A 23,736-nucleotide genomic window follows, 5' to 3' on the forward strand; every position below is an offset into this window, starting at 1 on the left:
GAATATGTCGTTCATAAAAAATGTTTTTAATAAAGTTTAAGATTTTTTTACATATATATTGGAACAATTTTACGTAGCTAAACAATTCCACATCTGAAAACTGACGAAGCAAAGCGTCTTCCAAGTAAACGTGACCTTGCCACAGTTTTTCATTCATCATTTCCAAACTTGTAGTTTTCCTCTCTCTCTCTCTCTCTCTCTCTTCAGCAGGCAGACCGGACTTAATGAATTCTGACCTACATGGGGTACCTGCAGGATTTGGGTACTATTAGGTTACGCACCTTTCCGTAGGCTCCCCACGAGAGTTCCGTTTCAATGACCATCACCACGATGCCAAACATCCCAAAGATGAGCGCGTAGTCGCTCAGGCGCTTTCTCTTCTCAAACAGGGCCCTCCTGTGCCCGAGCTTCTGGCCAATGTTCTGGTTCTTCTTTTTTCCCGATTTGCCGCCGCCGTGGCTACATCCACCCCCTCCTCCTCCTCCCCCGTCCCCCGCCGAGTAAGGCATGAGGGTGGCGGAGTTGTTCTCCTGCTTGGAGGCGAGCGTGTCGGACGCGTCCGCCGCAGAGACGGGCTGCAGCGGCTGGGACTCCGAGTCAAACTCGTGCAGGTTTCTGCGGGACGAGCTCAAGTTACTGAGCGGCCGCATCACGCCGCCGTTGTATCTGCAGCTGCTCATGGCTATTTGGGTGTAAGAGTTACTCTCTCTGTGACTGCTGGCCGGACTGCCCCGTGTCTGCTGGCGGTTGTGATCGCGAGGAGGATGATGATGATGGTGGTGCTGATGGTGTCTGGATGAACTACCATGACTAGAAGGCGTGAACTCGCTGTACTGAGCGCCTTGCCTGGTTGAAGATGAGACGGACGGTGTCCTTAAAGTTCCCAGCGGCGTCCCGTGCAAAGGCTGGCTTTTTCTGGCATCCTCGAAGGTGGAGGAGTTGTTGCAGGTGCAGTGCCTGATGGAGCGCTCTTCCTCGCGTCCGCAGTAGTGCGGTTTATAGTGCTGCTGCTCTGGATAGAAATCGTTCTGCAACTGCAATGGGGTTCCCATCTCAGAGCTGCTGTTTAAAGCAGAGCCCCGTGCATGCACCCTACCGAGGGGGCGTTGTGATGAGGAACGGAGGATAAAAGCTGGCGCGAGGTTCGACCCACCTCGGCTTCTGTAGAAGTGCGAGCGCGCTCCCGATTGGACGAGCGACCCAAAACAACTGGGCTGACGTCACGTGAGGAAGGTGGCAACATGCGGTTCAACTGTGCAGGGATTCACAACTCACTACTGTTTAGGTACGATAGACTGGACAGGTGTTTGACATTTATAGTGGTTTCTATATGCATGCGTGTTTCATAATGAATTTAACCGGATTGCTTTTTAAATTTAAGTTAAATGCTTAAAAAATCGGCTTAAAACCCATCTCTTCCATCTTTATTTGACCCTCTAACTCTAACACTCACTATTCTAATTCTATTCTTTAAAAAATCTAACTACCTTTCTAATCTTTTTGTATTCTATTTTCTATTCATTTATTATGCAATTGTATATGTATGTGTGTGTGTATGTGTAAAGACCTCTAACTAGCTTGCTCTATTCTTTTATTTTTAATTTTTTAATTCTATCTGTTTTCTTTTTATTTATTATATTATTTAAAATCCCATGCTACATGTACTGTGTTAACCTAACTGAGACTTGTTATAGCACTTATATATCATTGCTCTTTTTGTTGTTTTTGATTGCTTTTTTTTTGGATAAAAGCGTCTGCTAAATGAATAAATGTATCAGAATCAGAATCAGAATGAGCTTTATTGCCAGGTATGTACACATACGAGGAATTTGTTTTCGTGACAGAAGCTCCGCAGTACAACAGAATGACAGCGACAGAACATAAAACACATAATAAAAGAATAAAAAATACAAATAAGTAGACAGTGAATAACAATATACAAATGACAATTGTAGGCAAGTATATTACAAAATGAAGTTATGTATGTACATATATATATATATTGTGTGCAAATGTAAATGTAAATGCATGTAAATGTATAAATGTAAATGTAAATGCATACAGAAATTGAAAATATTTTTAGAGGGTTTTGTTAAAAATTATGTTACACTATCAAAGTCTGTCAGCTATCACGCAATCATTAAACAAAATCAAATCAAAACCCAGCTGATCTGACATATGCATTACTTATTTTTTAAATGTGCGCAATTTAAATGCGTGCATATTTGACTTCATTAAGTAAATACTATAAACAACATTTTAAATAAATACAATCTGAATGAAACAGTCAACGAGTCAGTCTTGTTCGCAAGACGAGTAACAATATCCGTAAAACTACATTTTTAAAACTCAATTCATTCATTGTTTTTCTATAGGAATATATATATATATATATATATTATAGCAAGAAAGTCGTGAACAAATGGAGGAATACATTAAATCTCTAAATGCTTAAACACTCTTTTGGAGCCTTTTAAAGATCTGTAGGCATGGCGATTTTTTAAATAAAGGATTAAATAAACTGATTAATAGAGATGTCACTTATAATGCCTGTAGAAACTACCGAGCGCATTTGAAAGGTTTGTTTTAGTGAACCGATTCAAAAGACCCGATTCAGTTAGATGAATCAAAATTGCCACTGGTCACACTACACGTGCACCTGACGACTGACTAGGTTTACTCGCGAGACTGGCTGACTATAAACAATAGCATGCCACAAAATTAGGGAAAACAAACAAGTTCATTTCTACACTTTTTAGACACAAACTGATAAATCTCATTTATTAAACAGCGCGTTTCTTTTCAACGAATAGCATTTACATTGCTGCATGATAAATGCAATTATTATTAGATTATTCGTCTGCTGATGCACTGGGAATCAGTCCGTTTCTACCCTAATCTTTATGTAAAGGCATAATATGAAGAGCTGCACGTGAAAGAGTCGCTGCAGTATTACTGCAGTCAGTCGCAGCGTCAGCAGCATCTGAAACCCTTTGTTATTGTTGTCTCGCCTCTTGCCAACTTGCATCCTTATGAAACAAGATCAAGCGCTCCGGTGCATAGGAATGATGTCAGTCAAATAACCAAGAGCACACAGTCGGCCATCTCATTACATCTTGGAGCCAGAGAATGAATGAAAGAACAATGACTTGATTTATGCGCTGCGATTCGGAAACTAGACACATTTACTTTGACAGGGTGCATTCAAAGATGGGTTTATACTGCTGCATTCAGTGGGAAAGTATGCCTACTTTTTTATTTACTTTTTTTAGTTTATTAATGTTTACTTGAGTCTAATGTTTTTATGTAAATGTAAAAAAAAACATGTTTAATGTATTCTTTTTTTTATTTTATTAATTTAATGCACGTTTGCTGAATAAAAGCATGCATTTCTATTACAAATCAAGGAAACATATACACGCATTCCCAGACTTGAATGGACGCATATGGCTTCCGCTTAAATGTGAAGCAGCACAACTGTTTTCAACATTGATAATAATGTTCCTTGAGCAGCAAACCAGTATATCAGAATGATTTCTGGAGGATCATGTGACACTGAAGAATGATACTAAAAATTCAGATTTGCATCAAATGAATAATTTACATAATAATAATTATCTTGAAGTCGTAATGTATTAAAGTCAATGCTTTGACTACACGTGCGTACCTTCACGGCCACCGTACAGTAGTTACACTGATGTTACAACCGGTTAGCGTTATTACAAGCAGCGTCTTCATTCGCTGAGTACATTAGGTACAATAAAACCGGTGAAATATCCAAAAAACTCGTAACGTGCAGAGAAATGGTCTGAGCTGATCACGGTCGTCTGGTCATTATCGATGACCGAGGCCGAGGCGACGCTGTTTATTGACAAAACAATCATTTATTAGCTCACCGGTGAGCGAAGTCTTTGTTAGAAAAATGCTATTATTGTCCAAAAATCAGCTCATTACAGTCTACAGATAGTAGATTGGGGGAAGCACGAGTGTGACATCGACTGAAATGCGTGACATGAGGCGTGAAGCTGGACTGAGCTGCTTTTAACGCGTTAAGAGTGAACAATGAGCTCAACGAGAGAAGCAGCATCAGATCATGAGGACTCCTCGGGTAGGCTTGAGACAAGACCCTGTTCTTCACATTGATTTGATAATGATTTATTCAATGTTTTAAGTGGCTATCCCACAAACCTATGACAAACAGATACAAATGAAGTATGGATATAACAAAAACGTATGCTGTTGATCATATTGAATTTTATTTATATTCTAACAATGTCAGTTTGAGATTTTAAAAGGTTTGTCCCCTTTGTTTTTTTTATATATATATGTTTTTTTAAATATAAAAATTTGACTACTAACTAGAATGAGAAACATTGGTAAAGGGCTGCCAATGCAAACAGTGTAAACACCTCTCCAGGGCTTGCACTGTTTTTGCCTGAAGGCCTTCTGTGCTTTATTGCTTTCTTCCAGCAGAGTCAGACACGATCATTCCAGAGACTCCTGAAACCAAACGTCCATCAGGATCATCTCTCTCCATTGCCCTTTCTGACTCTGATATTGAGATATCAGGCAGCTCCATGATGCCGGTCAGGTCAGGAAACAACTTCAGGATTTGTGCTTTAAAGCGCTCCCAACACTGTAAAATTTTTTCGCAATTTTTACAGAAAAAGACTTGTTAAGTTTAAGATTTATTAAGTCTATTGTTTAATGGTGTTATTTTACCGTAAAATTTTGTGGTTTTTGAAAGGAAATTACCGTATATTATTTTGCGAAAAACAGTAAAAGAACATTCCCAGAAGTTACATTTCGCATATACAAATATTTTTGTAAAAAAAAAATCTTCTCATTTTTGTTATCAGTACTCTACATTAGGGTGTTTTATGTTACACTTTCTTTTATTTTCAGTTTTATTTCAATTCAATTCTATTTATTTTGGTCCTTACAGACAACTTTTCAAAAAAATTTGTATAAATGAACATATTTTCCTGAAAAAGCTGTAGGCAGAAGCCTTGCTTATTAAGCCTACCCCGTGTACATTATTAACCGATGTACGTCACTGTTTCACTAGATTTGTTAATACAAGATCAACAAGAGTTACATAATAGCTTTCCAAAAATATACATACTTAATTACAAACATACATAATTACAGAAATACACATTCCAACTATTACTTCAATATGTTAAATAACACTTACAGATTTGTATTTTTATTTATTTTTATTTCCTCAAATTTAAAGAATTAATTAAATAATTTTAATTCCTTATCACAATTATTCCATAGATTTACCCCTTTGACAGATATAACATTTAGCTAATGTTTTTCCATTATTTTAGTGTCATGTGTTACTCGGATGTTGTTTGCGGTCTACAGTACAACTTTTGGCCATATTTTAGCAGCAGGCTTTTTATGATGGAGTTTCAATGATTAATCGATTGACTTTATATTGAACGACATGCAGGTTATCAGTACATTTTAAGGTAAAATGCAGATTTTGTTATAAAAACATATCACATAAGTTGTACCATACACGAAACACTGTCACTGTATGTTTTACAGTGAATTTCTTGCAACCACAGTACATTTAACAGGTAATTTAACAGCATTGAACAGTTGTTTGGGGATTTTTTTTGTGCTTTATACTGACACTCTAGCCGTCTGATCAATACTTTTGTTGACTATTTTCAGTAGTTATTATTGACTAGATCAAATATTTGCAGCCCTAGAAAATCATATAATGCAAAAATATTTGAAGGGCTCACATGCAAAATAATAATAATAATAATAATAATGCATGTACTATATCAAATATAGTGTGTGTGTGTGTGTACTATATATATATATATATATATATATATATATATATATATATATATATAGTATAATACACACACACACACAGAGAGAGAGAGAGATAGACTTTATCTTATAATTGATAAAGAAAACATTGATTTTATCAAATAGTTGCAGCCCTACAAAACTGTACAATGGTATGGTTGATACTTTGATATCAAGGCAAGAAGAGTCTAAGATGAAAAAAGTGCTATCGTCTGAGGATGTGATATCACTGTCTGATGAAGAGGAAGTAACTGTGGTGAAGAAGAGGCTGAAGCACAGCAGAACAACAAGATCTACCTCACAAGCTCTACAAACACAACAGAAAGGATCACATATGGTAAAAACAAGCGCTAACTACACACACTGGCAATGTTTGGGTGCATTCTTGCCATCTTTTGGGCTGCATGTCAATAATCATCTCATTGACATTTTAGGTGACAAATAGCACGTGCCTCTCGCCCCTGAAGACGTCTGGGATGGCAGGTACAGATAAGCGGAGTCACTCCATCAGTCAGTCTGAACAGCTCTCATGATAAAAGCTCATTTGAGTTTGAGGTGAAATGCATTTGCTGCATTGATTCGTGTGCTGCTGAGCCCTGTTGACATCCTCTCCTTTTCAGCATCTGATTCAGTCCACCAGAGGAGACAGCAGCAGATACGTAGTGCTTCCCAGGAGAGCGACAGCTCCCATCACAGGAGAAAGAGGCGGGCTTCTGCGGTGAGCTCAGAGACAGTCATTGGATTAACATGGGACGCTCCGTCTCTGATCCTCTCAATACTGACAGCAAGGCATTTTATGCCGCTGCAAATCCACCAAGGCTAAATTGAAAGGAGTGTCCCGATCAAGGACACTAACAGTATGTCTTTCTACCTGGGATATGAACTGCCAGGTTGGCAGTTAATCCCTATTCTAGATGATTTATTGGGCTATTCATCATTTGTCATTGGTGAGAGTGTGTGTGTCTGCAATATAGCGCTGCAATGTATTTGTAGGCAAACCCATAAGTTATCATTACTTTGGTTCCCTCCACACAAAAAAACTAAGAAATCTGATTTTTTTTCCCCCAATGGCTTTTCGGTTATTGCAGGAAATGAGCTCTGTGACCAACAAAGGTTTATGATTTTTACTCATCATGATAATCTTCACAAATGAACACAAGTGGATTTTGAAGCCTAAATACAATCGGCAGAAGTAAAAAGCTGAATGCAGGCTATAAACCAGCTTCACCATCATTAACTCTTTCAGTTCACAGAAGGAATAGTTTGCAAGAGCATGATTATAAACACAACGAGGCTGTGAAAATAAGTAGATGAGTTTTCCTGTTCGATATGATCATGATATTTAATGTCATGACAACATAGCCACTTGTCAGCAACTACCTTTTTCAAGACAAACAAATGCTTTAAAAAAGTTACAAGGAGGTATTTCTGATGCATTGCATGTCGTAGAACAAAAATGTGAGCTTGTGTTAATCACAGACCTTATTTCAGGCAGTTAATAGAAAACCCATTGACTTCCGGACGATTTAAACAGAATGCTAAAATGCAAACCGGTTACCAGGTTTCACCAACAAAAATACATCAGTCCAGCAGCACTGGGACAGGGGTCACACGGTGTTTTGTGTCTCATTAGGTGGATGATTCAGAAGAAGAGGGGTCTGAGCCAAGATCTAAAGATCAGGAACGAATGCTGAGAAAACTCCAGAGGAAGTTTCCCCATCTTAACAAGAATGTGAGTCATCACTGAATAAAGCTGGCTGTTGTGGTACAGCATGTGAATCAAATATTAGTTTGAGCTTGAGGAATAATGCTGAAGTGTGTGACTTCCCGCAGGAACTCAGGGATGTGCTTCAGGAACATAGCTGGCTTATTGATGATGCCTTGGAAACACTACGAATGTTCTCTGACCTTGGTGAGATTTGAGGCCGGGTTTATTGTGAACAGCTCTGAAGCACAGGTGTCCCTAATAAAGTGGCCAGTGAGTGTACACACACACACACATATATGCATATATATATATATATATATATATATATATATATATATATATATATATATATATATGTGCGTGTGTGTACACTCACTGGCCACTTTATTAGGGACACCTGTTTAATTGCCTGTTAACCCAAATGTGCTGTCAAACGATTACTCACAGGCAAGATAAATGTTTTTGTTTACATCAATTTTATATATATTTACAGGTCCTTCAAAAAAAATTAGCATATTGTGATTAAAGTTCATTATTTTCCATAATGTAATGATAAAAATTTAACTTTAATATATTTTAGATTCATTGCACACCAACTGAAATATTTCAGGTCTTTTATTGTTTTAATACTGATGATTTTGGCATACAGCTCATGAAAACCCAAAATTCCTATCTCAAAAAATTAGCATATCATGAAAAGGTTCTCTAAACGAGCTATTAACCTAATCATCTGAATCAACTAATTAACTGTAAACACCTGCAAAAGATTCCTGAGGCTTTTAAAAACTCCCAGCCTGGTTCATTACTCAAAACCGCAATCATGGGTAAGACTGCCGACCTGACTGCTGTCCAGAAGGCCATCATTGACACCCTCAAGCGAGAGGGTAAGACACAGAAAGAAATTTCTGAACGAATAGGCTGTTCCCAGAGTGCTGTATCAAGGCACCTCAGTGGGAAGTCTGCGGGAAGGAAAAAGTGTGGCAAAAAACGCTGCACAATGAGAAGAGGGTGACCGGACCCTGAGGAAGATTGTGGAGAAGGACCGATTTCAGACCTTGGGGGACCTGCTGAAGCAGTGGACTGAGTCTGGAGTAGAAACATCCAGAGCCACCGTGCACAGGCGTGTGCAGGAAATGGGCTACAGAGAAGCAGCACTGGACTGTTGCTCAGTGGTCCAAAGTACTTTTTTCGGATGAAAACAAATTTTGCATGTCATTCGGAAATCAAGGTGCCAGAGTCTGGAGGAAGACTGGGGAGAAGGAAATGCCAAAATGCCTGAAGTCCAGTGTCAAGTACCCACAGTCAGTGATGGTCTGGGGTATTTTTGTTCCCAAAATCCTTCCGGTTTGTCACAAGTTTCGGAAAGTTTTTTTCGAGTATGGCTCTGTGTGACGTTAGATGGAGCAGAATTTCCTTATATGGGTCCTAAGACACTTCTGCCAGAAGAGCGCACGTCTGCCGGAAGAGCGCGCGCTCCCGTATAGCGAGGCTGAGCAGCACAGACATTTCACTGATCAGAGCGAGAGCGTCGCGAAAAGTCACAAAAGAAGTGTGTTTTTGGTTGCCAGGGCAAGACAACCCTGCACAGATTACCAAAAAAAAAAAACAGCATTAAGGGACCAGTGGATGGAGTTCATTTTTACAGAGCATCAACGGAGTTGTGCAAGTGTTTGTGTTTGTTCCCTGCATTTCGAAGATGCTTGTTCACAAGGCCCAGTTTGACGACGGATTTGCGTATCATTTATTTCTTAAGGATGATGCAATCCCAAGGAAAAAGGGTCACGATCGTGTGTTGGAACCGCAGGCGGTGAGTAAAACTGCTTCAAATATCTCTGCCTCCTTGTTAGTGCGTCCCCTCCCATGCCAGAGACCCGGGTTCGAGCCCCGCTCGGAGCGAGTCGTTGCTGCTGCTGCTTTCGTTCAGTTTCAGCCTCTGGATCTGATTCTGGATCATAAATAAACGGCTGAATCTGACTGTAAGCCATGGTTTGTTTTGGATGATGGGTTTTCCCTCACGGTAATGTCACAGCTTCCACATGCTAAAGACTAAAGACTTTTTGGAGTTATGAAGGATGCAGTACTACTCTATATGTACTCAAGATTAACAGGATATTGAGTGAAAACGAGCATTTCACCCCCCCTTTAAGGCCGCTATCGAAGCATCCTGGGCCTCCATAACACCTCAGCAGCCACGCCGCATTGAAGCAGTCATTTCTGCAAAAGGATTCCCGACCAAGTATTGAGTGCACAACTGAACATAATTATTTGAAGGTTGACTTTTTTTGTATTAAAAACACTTTTCTTTTATTGGTCGGATGAAATATGCTAATGATTAGGTTAATAGCTCGTTTAGAGAACCTTTTCATGATATGCTAATTTTTTTAGATAGGAATTTTGGATTTCCATGAGCTGTATGCCAAAATCATCAGTATTAAAACAATAAAAGACCTGAAATATTTCAGTTGGTGTGCGATGAATCTAAATATATGAAAGTTTAATTTGTATCATTACATTATTAAAAATAATGAACTTTTATCACAATATGCTATTTTTTTGAGAAGGACCTGTATAATCTGGCTTATTCATTTTCCTGACACCTGCTGTTGTGAAGCTAGATTAAATTAATTTAATTAATTAAAGACAGCCTTTTTCCCATCCAGAAAAAGATTCTTATGTAAAATGTTAAGTCTCAGCAGAAATCTACTGCTAGTCCCATTACTGATTTTAATTCAAATTTAGAAGCCATGAGAACAAAGATGCAGTGTAAGCATGACATAATTGTCTTAATCCTTACATTCTTTCTGTACGTCTAGTAGTTGAGTCTGAGGATGACGCCTCCACTGCTGCCAAACTCACCAAAAAGGTCACAAACACCCGCCAACAAGCTCAGGTTATCCACCTTCCCAGCCCATCCCAACCAAAACCATGCAGACCTCTTGACAGGACCAGAACATCTCAGAGGAGTGTAAAACAGTCTGTAGTGACCAAAAACGTGTATGTGAGCTCAGAGGAGGAGTGCAGTGACTCTGAGGCATCTTTGGTGAATGTATTACTGGACTCTGACTCTGACCAATCACATGAGACTCTATCCAAACTCAAATCTGAGATCCTCAGCTTCTTTCAGACCGCTTCTGTGGATGAGCTCACACTCATCGCAGGATGCTCTTCGAAGAAGGCTCAGAAAATCACAGAGCTGAGACCCTTCAAAACATGGAAAGACCTGGTGAGAGAACTGTGCATTTTGCTTTCTGTTGATAAGAATATTCAGTATACCAGAATATTCAGGTCATGAACAAAAAGCAACACCTTTTCTCATTCTTTCCCAGGATGATACCATGCACAGAGGAAATGGTCTTTCCACTGAGCTGCTGACAGGATGTAGGGAGGTTCTGAAGGAAAGGGAAGTTGTTAAAGGTCTCATGAGCAGATGTGAGGAGATATCGGTTAAACTGATCAAAGATGTGACCAAAGTGATGAACAATGGCCCGGGCTCTATGAGCCAACCCCAGATCCTCACTAGCACGTAAGATGTAACTTCATAGATTGAAAAATTGCATTTTCATTATGGAGTGATCATTTATTTTCACATATCACATATCTAGATTCCAGTTGAAACCGTACCAGTTGATTGGACTGAACTGGCTGGCTTTACTACATCAGAACAAACTTAGTGGAATCCTGGCAGATGAGATGGTCTGTTTTTATAATGGTTGTGTGTGAATGTTACATGGCAAGCACTCCCCATTTAATCGCTAGGATGCGTTTACTTCTTTTAGGGTTTGGGGAAGACCATTCAGACCATCTCGTTTCTGGCCTACCTTTATCAGGAAGGAAACCTTGGGCCTCATCTCATCACTGTTCCTGCTTCTACACTTGGTGAACAAAGCAGTTAGCTTCGAAATAACCATCACCATACAACAACAAAACAATTTAATGAAAAAAATATATTTTTTTTTACAGATAATTGGGTTCGGGAACTGAAACTTTGGTGCCCCAGTTTCAAAGTGTTGGTATATTATGGTAAAACCAAGAATCCTCTTTTTCAATTCTTTTACAGGTGAAGTGTGTGATTTATATTAATTAATTAATTAATTACATTTTAATGCCTCTAGAGGCACCAAACCAAAAATGCATTATATATTTATACACAGTGCTTAACAAATTTATTAGACCACCGACCACAAAAAAAACTAACAGTATTGGTTTAGCCAGTGCTGCTGTGTTTGTCTCGTTAGGATGCTGAAAATAAGCTAATGTTTTGATAGCACTCCACTTTTTGGTGAGAAACCAACCGACAAAAGCCTTCGTTTACACATTAACGTGGGAACGGAAATTTTTGCATGAACAAAAAATAAATAAAATGTTGATGTCAGTCTAATTGAGTTATTTCGGTAGGGTCTGCCGAGGATCGCAAGTATATGCGCTATGAGATTCTGGATCAGTTAGTGGAATACCACATCATTGTCTCCACGTGAGTATCGAAGTTCAAGCTCTCAAATACGCCTATGGTTCTTTCCCTGAACCCTCGAAGTAAGAGCCGAGGTGTCATATCCTTCACAGACCACCTGCATGTAAATCTGAGAAGGCGTCTGGGAAAATATGTATCTTTTGAACTATGCCACACACGGAGGCACAAGCCGTGAAGTTAGCATAGAAAAAAGCACCCTTCTTAAAGACATGATAATGATGAAATACTCAGCGTTTGAGTGAACGTGAAAAGGTCCAAGTAAAATGACCCTGTCCCATTTATTATTTATGGTAATGAAACATGGCCATGCCTCATGAACTGCCCCTTAATACCTCAGCTCATTAAGATGGTCTCTTCTGCACAGTTACAACCTTGCTATTGGAAATAGCAGTGACCGCAGCCTGTTCTGCAAGCTCAAGCTGGAGTACGCTGTGTTCGACGAAGGCCACTTGCTGAAGAACATGAACTCTCTGCGCTACCGACATCTCATGGCCATCAACGTAAGCTGCCCATGAGCTGCATGTATAGCTGTCATCAATAGCAACGTGTCAGTGGTCATTAAGAATAAATGCCTCGAGCTCTATTACAGCCACATGGTCTGTTTGTGTAAAAGCAGGACTGTGTGCTGCCCGAAGAGGTTAACCGCTGAGGTTTAACTGTTTTTGCCCCTTCATGACCTTAGGTTTCTCCTCTAATTGTGTCCCCCTAGGCTAAATATCGTCTGCTGCTCACTGGAACCCCGCTTCAAAACAACCTACTGGAGCTCATGTCTCTGCTCAACTTCATCATGCCCAACATGTTCTCCAGCAGCACTTCACAGATCTCCAAGATGTTCTCCATGGTAGAACCTACACACGCTTAGATGTCCATCTCTAATCGGGTTGACAATATTAGCAGATAATTATGAGTTTGTAACTGTGACTAAACTGTAACTAAATGGATGGTATTATAGTTCAATACATGTTTAAACAAATATAAAAAACCCTGAAAACTAAAACTAGTCCTTTTAAATTCTGCATGTGCATTTGCTAAATATTACACTAAAATGTAATGGTAAATGGGCATGCAAAATTAAATATACAATATATTGGCAATTTATATTCAATATCGACCTATATGGATATATTTAAAATCATTAAAATATTGGCTGGTAAATAATATTGTGCATCCTGTGTATCATTGCTCACAGTAAACAGCATAAAGCTGTTAGCACACTGTACTATTTCTGCCAAAGTTTTGACATCCAGGATTTTGTGGAAGTGTTAAAAGATTACATTGGGACATTAATTTCAATTTTCTTTCTTTCTTTCTATCTTTCTTTCTAAAACATTAGCTTAAGGGCTTGCTTTTAGGACTGTCCAGATCCAGTTTGCGTGTCCCGTGGCGTTAATTGGAGATGCACCAAAACTGGATTTAGACTGACAGTCTGAACAAGACTTAATATCTTAGGAAGCACCCAGAATACCTTAGCAACACCCTTGTAACCACTTGGCTAGTGTAATGCCCTACAAAAGCACCCAAAACACCTTTACAACACCCTAACACCACCTAGCCATGCCAGAAAAAAGCACCCAGAATGGCCGGCCTAATGTCTAGATCTGAATCAGAATGCTTTTATTATTATTGCACAGCCTGAAGGCCAACCTAATGCCATAGAAAGCACCTAGAGAACCTTAGAAACACTCTAACAACCACTGACTAATGCCCAGAGAACCCTGTATATCAACACTTTAGCATCCACCCAGAACACCCTAGCATCATGGCAAGCAGTGTCTTCAGCAAATGTCAACTCTATTTCACATACTTCTTCTATTTCTTTGGTTGGTTTCCACCAGAAATCTTCAGAGGAGCAGAGCAGCTTCGAGAGGGACAGGATCACCCACGCCAAGCTCATCATGAAACCCTTCATCCTCAGACGTGTGAAGAGCGAGGTGCATCTGCATGCAGACTCCATAAGCATTGTGCATAATGCATGTGCTCTCAGAAAAAAATCTGTTGGACAACATTTTGAATGCATTATTCAGTCTCACGAGCAGATGAGGCACCTTGCTTTCCGTGCTGACCGTCTGTGGCTCTAGGGCACTCGAGCAGGTCACTGACAGATGATGTGCCCAGCAGGTCCTGAAGCAGCTGCCTGCCAAAGAGGAGCAGGTTGAGTTTTGTGCCATGTCTGAGAAGCAGCAGGAACTCTACAGCGCTCTTTTCCACAGACTGAAGCGCTCCAGTAATGGGGAAAGTATGTATTTGAAGGAGATGTTTTTTATGTAAAGTACTGGCTTCAGTATATGTGAATCATAGTTTATTAACCATGTCTTTCTACAGAACGTGAGCTGACCAATGTGATGATGCAGTTGAGGAAGATGTCCAACCATCCGCTCCTTCACCGGCAGTATTACACCACAGAAAAACTCAAAGCTATGAGCAAACTCATGCTTAAGGTTTGAGAAATTTTGTATGAAGCGATACACATGAACTTTAGACCTTAGCAGGCCCAGATCGAATCCGGGTTTTGTTTTTTACGTTTTCTGCTCTTATTTTAAGTAGGCCAACTGAGCTCCGATTGCCAGACTTTTGACTGTCAGCATTAAGTCTGATACCATTTCTGGCTTATTCGGTCGGTTTTGCATTTCTGTCATGCACTTAATCTGCGTTAGTATGAAGTTATAGCTGATTTCTGTAAACAGCAGTAGTGGTAGGTCTTGGCTTAGTGTTTCATAAAGAACAGAAGCAGGGAATGAGCACAGTTAGGACAGATATTTATTGCGATTGTAGTTTTTAAGTTGCCATTGCTTGTTTTGTTATGTGTGTATCTTATCCGAAGAGTCTGTGTGTGTTACCGTCAATTCCAGGAGCCGAGTCACCGTGACGCAGATCCCGCTCTCATCCGAGAGGACATGGAGGTGCTCTCAGACTTTGAGTTGCACCGCCTCTGTCAGCAGTATTCTGCACTGCATGAATACCAGCTCGACACAGACATACTGCTGGACTCGGGGAAGCTCGGCCTCCTCGCACAGCTGCTGAACTCCCTGCAGGAGAAGGTTGGGGAAAACAGATTCCTGTTATGTTCGGCAGACCAGATTAGATTTTCAGCAACCCCTTAATGAAAGTTATTTAACAGTACAGAGAAATACACCGTGTTCCAAATCACACCATACTGTATACTGTCACCTAGTCACGTGGTATATACTTGGTTACAACACAGTAGACAAAATCATAATACCTTCTTTCTACTGTGGAACACAGAAGTAGACATTTCACAGAATGTTCACGCTGCTCTGTTCCATACAATGACCTCGTCGTCTTCTCATTTCCATCAGTATGGTTAATATCGCTCTTTCTCTCCTCCCAGGGTGATCGCGTGGTGCTGTTTAGTCAGTTCACAATGATGCTTGACATTCTAGAGGTGTTCCTGAGACACCATAAGCACAGATATAACCGACTGGACGGTTCAACCCCCATGAGTGACAGGTAAACACACTTAGATGTCAGATGTTGAGGAGTAAAGGAATTGAGACTGAGATGATCTCAGATCATCATTTATGTGCTTCTATCGTCGGCTCAAGTCCAGACTCATGACAGGAGCGAGTGAGAGAGGTAATGGTGGCAGCTGGTGTTGAGGCGGAGATGATGCTTACTGTGCCTCGTCACAGCTGTGGTAAATCACGCATCGGGTCTCCTTCACTGACACACTGCTCTCCATCCGTGTCCTTGAAGACTTTGTCTTAGATTCACAGGAACAGACTATCGGCTTTATGTTCTGGCCAAGAACCACCAGTTAAGACGAGAAGGGACCATCTGTTTCGTCCTGTGAAAATGATTGCTCTGGTTTTGTGTTCTGTGCCTTTTTTTGAACAACCTAATGCAATTATATATTTTTAAAAAATCAATTTAGAAATCTATGAATGTACATTATCACAAAACTTTACATCTTTGTTCATTATTATAAGATTTTTATTTTGTATAGATATTTTTTTGTGTGTGTGTTTCTGACAAATATACATTTTACTTAGTCTAAGTTAGTAGATGATGATCTAATTCTCAAAATAGATGTAAACAATTAAATACCTAATAATAATAATTAACTATGACTATTGTGAAAAATGAAGTGGGACTGTAACTAAAATGTTAATTAACTAGACACACTTAACATGATCCACAGGGACTTTTGCTACTGTTAGCTTACCATAAATCACTTCAGATGGAAAAAGGTGACTTCTTAATGCCAATTAAGTAAATGGACACTAAGTGTAAATCTCATTGGGCTTTTACAGAATCGGGCTGATTGACCAGTTCAACACAGACCAGGATATATTTGTGTTCCTGCTGTCCACCAGAGCTGGAGGACTGGGCATTAACCTGACTTCAGCCAATGTGGTCGTCATTCATGATATCGACTGCAACCCTTACAATGACAAACAGGCGGAGGGACGCTGCCACCGGGTGGGACAAACCAGGTAAGAGACACTGGACATGTGTGTCTCACAATAGGCATTCCTTCGTTTCACTAGTGTCTGTCCTAATGGTTTTATATCTGGCTGCATTATCCCATTTAAGGACGGTGAAGGTGATCAAGCTGATAAGTAAGGACTCCATAGAGGACGCCATGCTCCGCATTGGTGAAAGAAAACTCAAACTAGAGCAGGACATGACCGCAACTCAGGAGGGTGAGAACACTTTAATAAAGCTCACGGGGATTGTTCCTGTTTTTTGTAAATTAATACAGATATGCTTGGTTCTTCCAGGTGAAGAGGACACATTACCTGATGATGTGACGTCGCTGCTCAGAGCTTCTCTAGGACTCTGAAAGCCGGCTCAGGCACAAAGTGTACTGTGATATTGTGACAGTTGACTGAATCTAAAGGGAAAAAAGTACTGTAGGGCATTAAGTTTGATTTTTCAATACGGCTCTGGAGAACATGAGGTTCGGAGGAGCAGATATGTTTACATTTCTACTGTTTTAGGAAAAAATACTGTAATGCTGTGGTGTTTGTGTGATTGTTTTTGTATTCGTGGAGGTGTAAAACCTCAATTGTTTGATTAAAAAAAGTGAACGTTGAATGAAATTTGTATTATTTGCTCTTTTCCAGAATTTTTCCAGAGTTTTGATCTGTGTCTCAGCTTAGAATCTCAGATAATGCAACAGTCAGTTTCCAACAAGTGAAATAAATGGCTTTATGCCATTATTTATTAGCCATTATGGCTCAATTATATAAAATCTTGATGCAAATTATTTAAAAATAGGCTATATGTGACAAAGTTGACTGTTTATGATTCGTAAAAGCGCAATTACTTAAAATAAAAAAGTTAAGTTAATTACTGACCGTAAACAAACCAGCGCATGTGTGACTGTATATTAGGCGAAGTATGGTAAACACTTAGAAAAATTGTATTTCACAAATACATATTAAAATAAAAATAGAAACAGCTTAATAATAATAATAATAATAATAATAAATTCAGATAATATTTGGAATTGTCGAAACAGAAAGTAAGCACTTAATACATGAGAAATGCAGAAGAGGCTCTCTGTGACGAAAGTGCGAGGACGAATCACGAGGTGCGTTCCCTCTGTGTGTGTTTGAACATTGGCGCGATCTGACTTCACGTCCTCTGTGAAATACTCGAATCCAACCCATAAATAAGTCCAAAAGACAGGTAAGTATCATTACTTGCAATTGCATGCTTTTTTAAATGTATAATACAGCCGATTTATTCACAAAAGTGTCGTTAGTTTGAGAAAAATACAAATTGTGTTTTAAAACGCGGCTATCGACAGTCGATATCCAGTAATGAAGAGTTTACGGACCGTGTTTTATTCCTGTAACCGATCATTTAGACAGTAGGAGACCTGTTTAACGGTGTTTTCTGTGTGCAGTGTCAGCCAGTACGTTATCTTTGTTGTTGTTGACGCGGTATGTAAGTGTCACGACATATATGGGCTCACAAAGACTAACCTGAAAGAAAACAGCAGGATGAAGAGCTAAGAAAACCTCCGCTGAAAGCTTTCAAATATGTGGACACCTCGTGAATATGATTTGAGTTCTGTCAGAGACTCAGATTCGCCTTCTGTAGGCTATTTGCGTTCTGTGAGGTTGCTAGGGTGTTGCTAAGGATATCTGGCCTGTTCCTAGGGCGTTGCTAGGTAGAGGCGCTTAGTAGGGCCTGTGTTTGTCTTTGAATATGTGTTGACCCCTAATCTTTTTATCTCCTTTTTAAAGAAATGAATCACTGTGAGCTTGAAGAAGTGACGCACCACATCGACAACAAGATTTCCATGATTAAACGACTCCTGGAGCTCCGAGCTGTTGGTATGCTGCACCACACCAGTTATGAACCCAAAATAATTCACTGGGAAATAAAGCAGGAAATTCAATTTAATTCAATTCAAGTTTATTTGTATAGCACTTTTTACAATACAAATAATTGCAAAGCAACTTTACAGAAAGTTAAGTTTCTACAATATTTAGTAGTAGCTTATCAGTGGTGACTGTCAGTTTATGTGCATAAGACAGGAACATTATTAACAGCAATTATTGTATGATGCAATCACACTTGTAGCAATATTTGTTAGTTCTTTATGCTGTTTTACAGTTAGCATCATCTGGGGTCCTCTGAGGGGTCAGAATCATCTCTTCTCAGGTGTTCTGGATCCAGACTGGAGCTTAAATGTGTAAATCCTAGTTACATCCCGTGGCAAAACAGAGAAACAAATAGAGACATAATTAGCGTTGCTGCTGTTCCAACAAAGTAAAATTAATCAGTTTAACCCAATATAAAGAGTAAGAATGCGCATTTGATCAGATGCAACTGCAGTCACAATTTAAGAGGTGCATTATTTGAATGCTTGGCGAAAGATATGTATTTTTAATCTAGATTTAAACAGAAAGAGTTGTGTCTGAACCCCGAACATTATCAGGAAGGCTATTCCAGAGTTTGGGAGCCAAATGTGGAAAACCTCTACCTCCTTTGGTGGATTTTGCTATCCTAGCGTGATGGATTGTAGCGTGGTATAAGGCTTGTTGTATGCAGGAGCTAAACCATTTATGGCCTTATAAGTAAGTAATAATAATTTGTAACTGATACAGAACGTAGTTGGTAGTCAGTGCAGAGACTGTAAAATACGGTTAATATGATCATATTTTCTTGACCTGGTAAGGACTCTAGCTGCTGCATTTTGGACTACCTGTAGCTTGTTTATTGAAGAAGCAGGACAACCACCTAGAAGTGCATTACAATAGTCCAGTCTAGAGGTCATGAATACATGAACTAGCTTTTCTGCATCAGAAACAGATAACATGTTTCGTAGCTTGGCAATGTTTCTAAGATGGAAGAAGGTTGTTTTTGTAACATGGGAAATATGGTTTTCAAAAGAGTTTGCTGAAGTTGCTGTCTAATATACCACCCAGATTTCTGACTGTAGAGGAAGTAACAATACATCCGTCTAGTTGCAAACTGTAGTCTACTAGATTTTGTGCACCGTTTTTTGGTTCAATAATTAATATCTCTGTCTTATCTGAATTTAATAGGAGAAAATGATTGGTCATCCAATCTTTTACATTTTTAACACACTCTGTTAGCTTAGATAATTTAGAAGTTTCATCTGGTCTAGTTGAGATATATAGCTGAGTATCATCAGCATAACAGTGGAAGCTAATCCCGTATTTTCTAATAATATTACCAAGGGGCAAAATGTATATTGAAAATTTAAGGGGACCTAGGACGGATCCTTGTGGCACTCCGTATTTTACTGGTGATGAATGAGATGACTCCCCATTTAAATAAACAATGGGGAGTGTGATAATCGCTACCATAAACAAAAGGGTAGCGATTGGACAGGTAGGATCTAAACCATCTTAGAGCCTGCCCTTGAAGTTTAAATGAAGTGAAGTTTATCATTAAATTTGCAGTATGCCAAGGACGATAACTACAACAATAACTATATAGATATAGTTGATAAAATTGCTCTAAATTTAACTGAATAGCAGATTCCACACCACAGCAGTAATGATAATGGCACAGAGGAACGAACGATACTGTTGAAATCGCTTTAAGAATTTTTTTTTCTTTTTTTTTTCTGGCTGATGAATGATAAATACATTGACAGCCAGAATCCATCCTGACACTTTTTCTGACAACAGAAGCGCGTGCTTATAATATAAAGAAAACACTACTCTGCGTTAATGTGGATGCTAATATAGTTAAATTGTTATTCTTGGCGTGAACAGGCCTTAATTGAACTCAATATGGTGATAAATTAAACCAGTCATAGTAATGTTTTTCAGTAATGAGCCGTTTTTTGATATACAAATTTGTACATGTAATTGTAGTTTATTTTTTTGGTTGCGTTTGCATGCATCCAAATAGTTGATGTTTACCAGTAAAGACACAACATAGGAGAAGGTCTTAATAAACATCACTATTTGACGCTCCAAAAAGCTAAATATTTTTGGTTGTCAAATTTTTGGTGCATCACTATCTGTTTCACAAATTGACTTGTATTTAATAGTTTTAAATTGTGTTCCTTGGTGGTGGTATGATTTATTAAGGTATGCCTCCTGTGTTTTTTTTCTTTAGCAAAAGATCCAGACAAACGGGGGACTCTTCTCAAAATCGAGCAGGAAGTCTCTGCTATCAACGAGCTTCTGGATCGCTTTGAGAGATATGTGGGCGAGCAGAGAGGCTTGCTGAAGCATTTGAAGGTGTTATTTTTCATTCATATTTATTTCATAGATAATAACTGTAATTGTAACATTGAGTAAGCTTTTCGGAAATGCTAAATCAATTAAATCAATTGCTTCACAAAATGATCTACTCTTTCAAGTTTGATATTATGCTCTGTGAGCCATTGGTTTTGAAGCTACATGAAGCAGTGTTTCAAAAGCACCCTTCACTAGGAACACTTTATCAGATATGATCTAAAGCTGTATGTTTACTTTGGTTCTCTTATGTAAATCTTTTATTGATCTTGTCGACAGGATCTAGAAGGGTTTTTCCAGGAGGACGAACAGGATGCCCTTCACCTCAAGAGCAACATCCCTCCACACATGCCCAAAAGAGGCCAGCAAGCATCTCTGCAAGGGTATTTCCTGTTTTTGTGTTTCTTTCCTAACTATACCACAGTGGGATGATGGCTTATTCAGTTTACCTCATCATTAAGAAGCACAAAAAGCATGAATCACCTCAGATGGCTTCTATTTGACTGAAACTGATGAGTTTGGCTTTTGTTTTGTCTTCAGAGGAGGACAGGTGGCAGTTCAGAGCAGGCAGACAGATGCACCACCCGCCCCTCAGGAACAGGGTCCGCCCAGGAAACCTCAGCGCAACCAGATCAAAGAGATGGAGTTCATTACCATCCCAGAGTTTGACAGCATACCACCGTGAGTCCTTCCACAACTGTCTGAAAAGAGTCTTTGAGCAAATATAGTAAAGAACAGTAAACAGCAGCTCTTTTCCAAAACCCAGTGAGCCGCCTACATAGACAGCATCGTAGGCGCAATGCTGTTGTGAAGGCTGTTTCAAAAGCTAGGCTACCATCTGAGATACCGTTTTTTGGCAATCCCAGAAAACACTGTCACATGATTTTTGTGCTGTTACAAAAAAATATGGAAAAACTATTTATAAATAGGCTGGTTTACCTAATATTTATGTGGTGTAAATTTTTGATTATAGCAAGCTGATAACTTTGCAAATTGTTTTGACTTTATAGAGTACAACAGTTCCAAGTATTTTACTCGTTAATTTTTCCCCGGTGAGGATTTTAAATAAAGTCCCAGAGTTTAAGCCATGAATCAAACCGACCAACAACAAGGTGAATAGCAACTTTACAAACTTTTATTTGAAGCAAAAAAAAAAAAAAAAAGTTTCAGGCAAAAAAATAAGGGTACAAGACTTTGTACTTAACGGCTTCAGTGATGGAAAGAACTAGAATCCAATGCATTTCAAATCACAGTCTAATTGAAAATGATAGCGGAATATAAAACTATTAACTTAAAGTTGTAGATTATAACTATAGAACCAATATGTTGTTGTACTGTTTTCTGATTGGTGGAGATTTCTTTGCTGAATCATGGGTAATGTAGTTGTCACTGTTTAATGCGATTGTTTAAAACGTATGTTTAAATAATATGGGCTGATGTCTTTAACTAAAGCATAAACCATCGATTAACAACCTCATAGCTCACAGTAGGTCTGTCTTTAACAATTTATTGTTCACTACAAGTTATTGTTAACATTCATTTCCCCTATGGAGAAACTAAATGGGATTTTTACTTCCGGAGCTCAACTGTTGCACTTTACTGAAATCAGTGCTATTTGAGTGCTGAGTTGCTACAGTACCTATGTAGATTATCTCAAAATGGTTACGTATGACAATTCATTGTGGTTAGGAAAGTAATTATCCGTGTAGGTATTCGAAAGCAAGAGAGCTCACTAGGTTTTGGAACAAGAATGCCATGATTAACCAATCAGAACCAGGTATCCCAGAGAACGAGTTAATGAGATTCTGTTTTAATTCGGCATCTTTCAGATGTTTGATCAAATTCACATGCAGTTTATTCACTTTATGCTTTTATTTGAAAAGCCTTCTCTTGTGCCGTCACAGGTACATGAAAGGCCGTGTGACGTACGACCAGCTGAACGCAGCGGTGCAAAGCATAAACACAGCTGTGTCGTCAAAATATAAGATCCTCCATCAGCCAGTCAAAACCCTGAACAATGTGTCCCGCACGCTCCACCAGCGCTTTAAAGACCAAGAAACAAAGGACACCAAGGGTATCACCATTTTATCTGTCTGTCTCGTCCAGAGCTGCTGGTCAAAGGCTTATTTGACCTCATTTAGCACTGCAGTCCATCACGTATTAACAGTCTTGTCATATCTATTAACTGGTATAAGTGCTCTGATAACTAAGGTCATTTATCCTGGTCTGGTATTTAATAAGCTCTTACGGGCTGAAAGAGGTCATCCATCAACTCCTTTTGTTTCCTGCAGGTCAGTTTTTCATCGTGGAGCAAGATATCAGAGAGTTTGCCCAGCTGAAAGTGGACAAACGGTTTGTGGGCATGTTGAACATGCTGCGGCACTGCCAGCGTCTGAAGGAAGTCCGAGGCGGCGGTCTCACACGCTTCATCCTGCTCTAAGACTCATAGACGCCCACTTCTACATCACATTGCTGAAAGATACTAAAAGATATTTTAGTTGAGAGCCGTTTGCCGGGGAATGATCTTCAGTGTCCATTTGATTAAAAATAGAAATGATGTCTAATCATCTTGATTTGCATCTGCTCAATCTGAGGCCTAAAACCTGGCAGAGGAATGGATTTATGGCTAAACATAAATTACACACAGTCAAACATCAAATGCTGAAAGCTTTGTGTGCTTGAAAGATGTTGCAAATAAATTATATGATGATTTCAGAACTGACATTTGGTGTCAACTTTGTGTAATTTGTTATAGAACAAAAACTCATTATTTTTCTTCAATTAATGTCAGCAAAAGATTTAATTTGCTCATAAATCCAGAAGTGTTGTTCTAAGAACCCATTAGAAATTCCCATGGGCATCCCATTGGGGGATTATCATTCCGGGTCGGACTACACATTGACTTTGTGAATTAACAGTTGGGTCGCTTTATCTGATGATGTAATTATAATTTGATTGCTGTATTGTTTATATTGGTGGAAAAGTATCGGAGCTTAAATAAAATTGCTGTTTTTGTAACCTCATCT

General features: G+C 39.1%; 3 protein-coding genes across 8 annotated transcripts in view; 2 read left to right on the forward strand and 1 right to left on the reverse strand.

Annotated features, from left to right (window-relative positions):
- LOC128021346 (small conductance calcium-activated potassium channel protein 2) overlaps positions 1-1,565 on the reverse strand; it is a 32,764-nt gene extending 31,199 nt beyond the window's left edge. For both annotated transcript variants that reach the window (XM_052608455.1, XM_052608454.1), the window contains exon 1: positions 282-1,565. In XM_052608455.1, coding sequence (XP_052464415.1) covers positions 282-1,052 — 771 coding nt within the window. In that variant the 5' untranslated portion in view covers positions 1,053-1,565. The remainder of the gene's footprint in view (positions 1-281) is intronic.
- Positions 1,566-3,687: 2,122 nt separating this feature from the next.
- Positions 3,688-17,067, forward strand: smarcad1b (SWI/SNF-related, matrix-associated actin-dependent regulator of chromatin, subfamily a, containing DEAD/H box 1 b). 5 transcript variants are annotated; one of them, XM_052608456.1, is made up of 23 exons: positions 3,688-4,108; positions 4,471-4,591; positions 5,965-6,175; positions 6,273-6,321; positions 6,459-6,556; positions 7,472-7,570; positions 7,672-7,750; positions 10,360-10,769; positions 10,873-11,069; positions 11,149-11,239; positions 11,323-11,422; positions 11,507-11,566; positions 11,942-12,017; positions 12,379-12,514; positions 12,724-12,855; positions 13,850-13,945; positions 14,133-14,250; positions 14,337-14,452; positions 14,864-15,052; positions 15,364-15,482; positions 16,286-16,468; positions 16,569-16,678; positions 16,757-17,067. In XM_052608456.1, the coding sequence occupies exons 1-23, from the start codon at positions 4,063-4,065 to the stop codon at positions 16,816-16,818; spliced, it is 2,898 nt and encodes a 965-aa protein (XP_052464416.1). In that variant the 5' UTR covers positions 3,688-4,062; the 3' UTR covers positions 16,819-17,067. The 5 variants fall into 5 exon arrangements, with proteins under 5 accessions (XP_052464416.1, XP_052464417.1, XP_052464419.1 ...); XM_052608457.1 differs by having other exon boundaries at positions 10,363-10,769; positions 16,757-17,053; XM_052608459.1 differs by having other exon boundaries at positions 6,016-6,175; positions 16,757-17,053.
- A 464-nt stretch (positions 17,068-17,531) lies between these two features.
- LOC128021350 (spindle and kinetochore-associated protein 1) lies at positions 17,532-23,733 on the forward strand. Its single transcript, XM_052608462.1, has 7 exons — positions 17,532-17,669; positions 18,233-18,322; positions 20,589-20,713; positions 20,990-21,093; positions 21,251-21,391; positions 22,615-22,784; positions 23,002-23,733. The coding sequence occupies exons 2-7, from the start codon at positions 18,235-18,237 to the stop codon at positions 23,148-23,150; spliced, it is 777 nt and encodes a 258-aa protein (XP_052464422.1). The 5' UTR covers positions 17,532-17,669; positions 18,233-18,234; the 3' UTR covers positions 23,151-23,733.
- The last annotated feature ends 3 nt before the right edge of the window (positions 23,734-23,736 follow it).

Source organism: Carassius gibelio, chromosome A10 (assembly GCF_023724105.1).
Source record: "Carassius gibelio isolate Cgi1373 ecotype wild population from Czech Republic chromosome A10, carGib1.2-hapl.c, whole genome shotgun sequence".
In the NCBI taxonomy this organism is placed as follows: Eukaryota; Metazoa; Chordata; class Actinopteri; order Cypriniformes; family Cyprinidae; genus Carassius; species Carassius gibelio.

Excerpts from the sequence above, each read along its gene's own strand:
- smarcad1b (XM_052608456.1), top strand. The coding sequence starts at position 4,063 with ATGAGCTCAACGAGAGAAGCAGCATCAGATCATGAGGACTCCTCGG. Across the intron at positions 4,109-4,470 it reads AGATCATGAGGACTCCTCGG|CAGAGTCAGACACGATCATT; the intron begins GTAGGCTTGAGA and ends GCTTTCTTCCAG. Across the intron at positions 4,592-5,964 it reads AGCTCCATGATGCCGGTCAG|TTGCAGCCCTACAAAACTGT; the intron begins GTCAGGAAACAA and ends TTTATCAAATAG.
- LOC128021350 (XM_052608462.1), top strand. The coding sequence starts at position 18,235 with ATGAATCACTGTGAGCTTGAAGAAGTGACGCACCACATCGACAACAAG. Across the intron at positions 18,323-20,588 it reads CCTGGAGCTCCGAGCTGTTG|CAAAAGATCCAGACAAACGG; the intron begins GTATGCTGCACC and ends TTTTTTCTTTAG. Across the intron at positions 21,392-22,614 it reads GAGTTTGACAGCATACCACC|GTACATGAAAGGCCGTGTGA; the intron begins GTGAGTCCTTCC and ends GTGCCGTCACAG.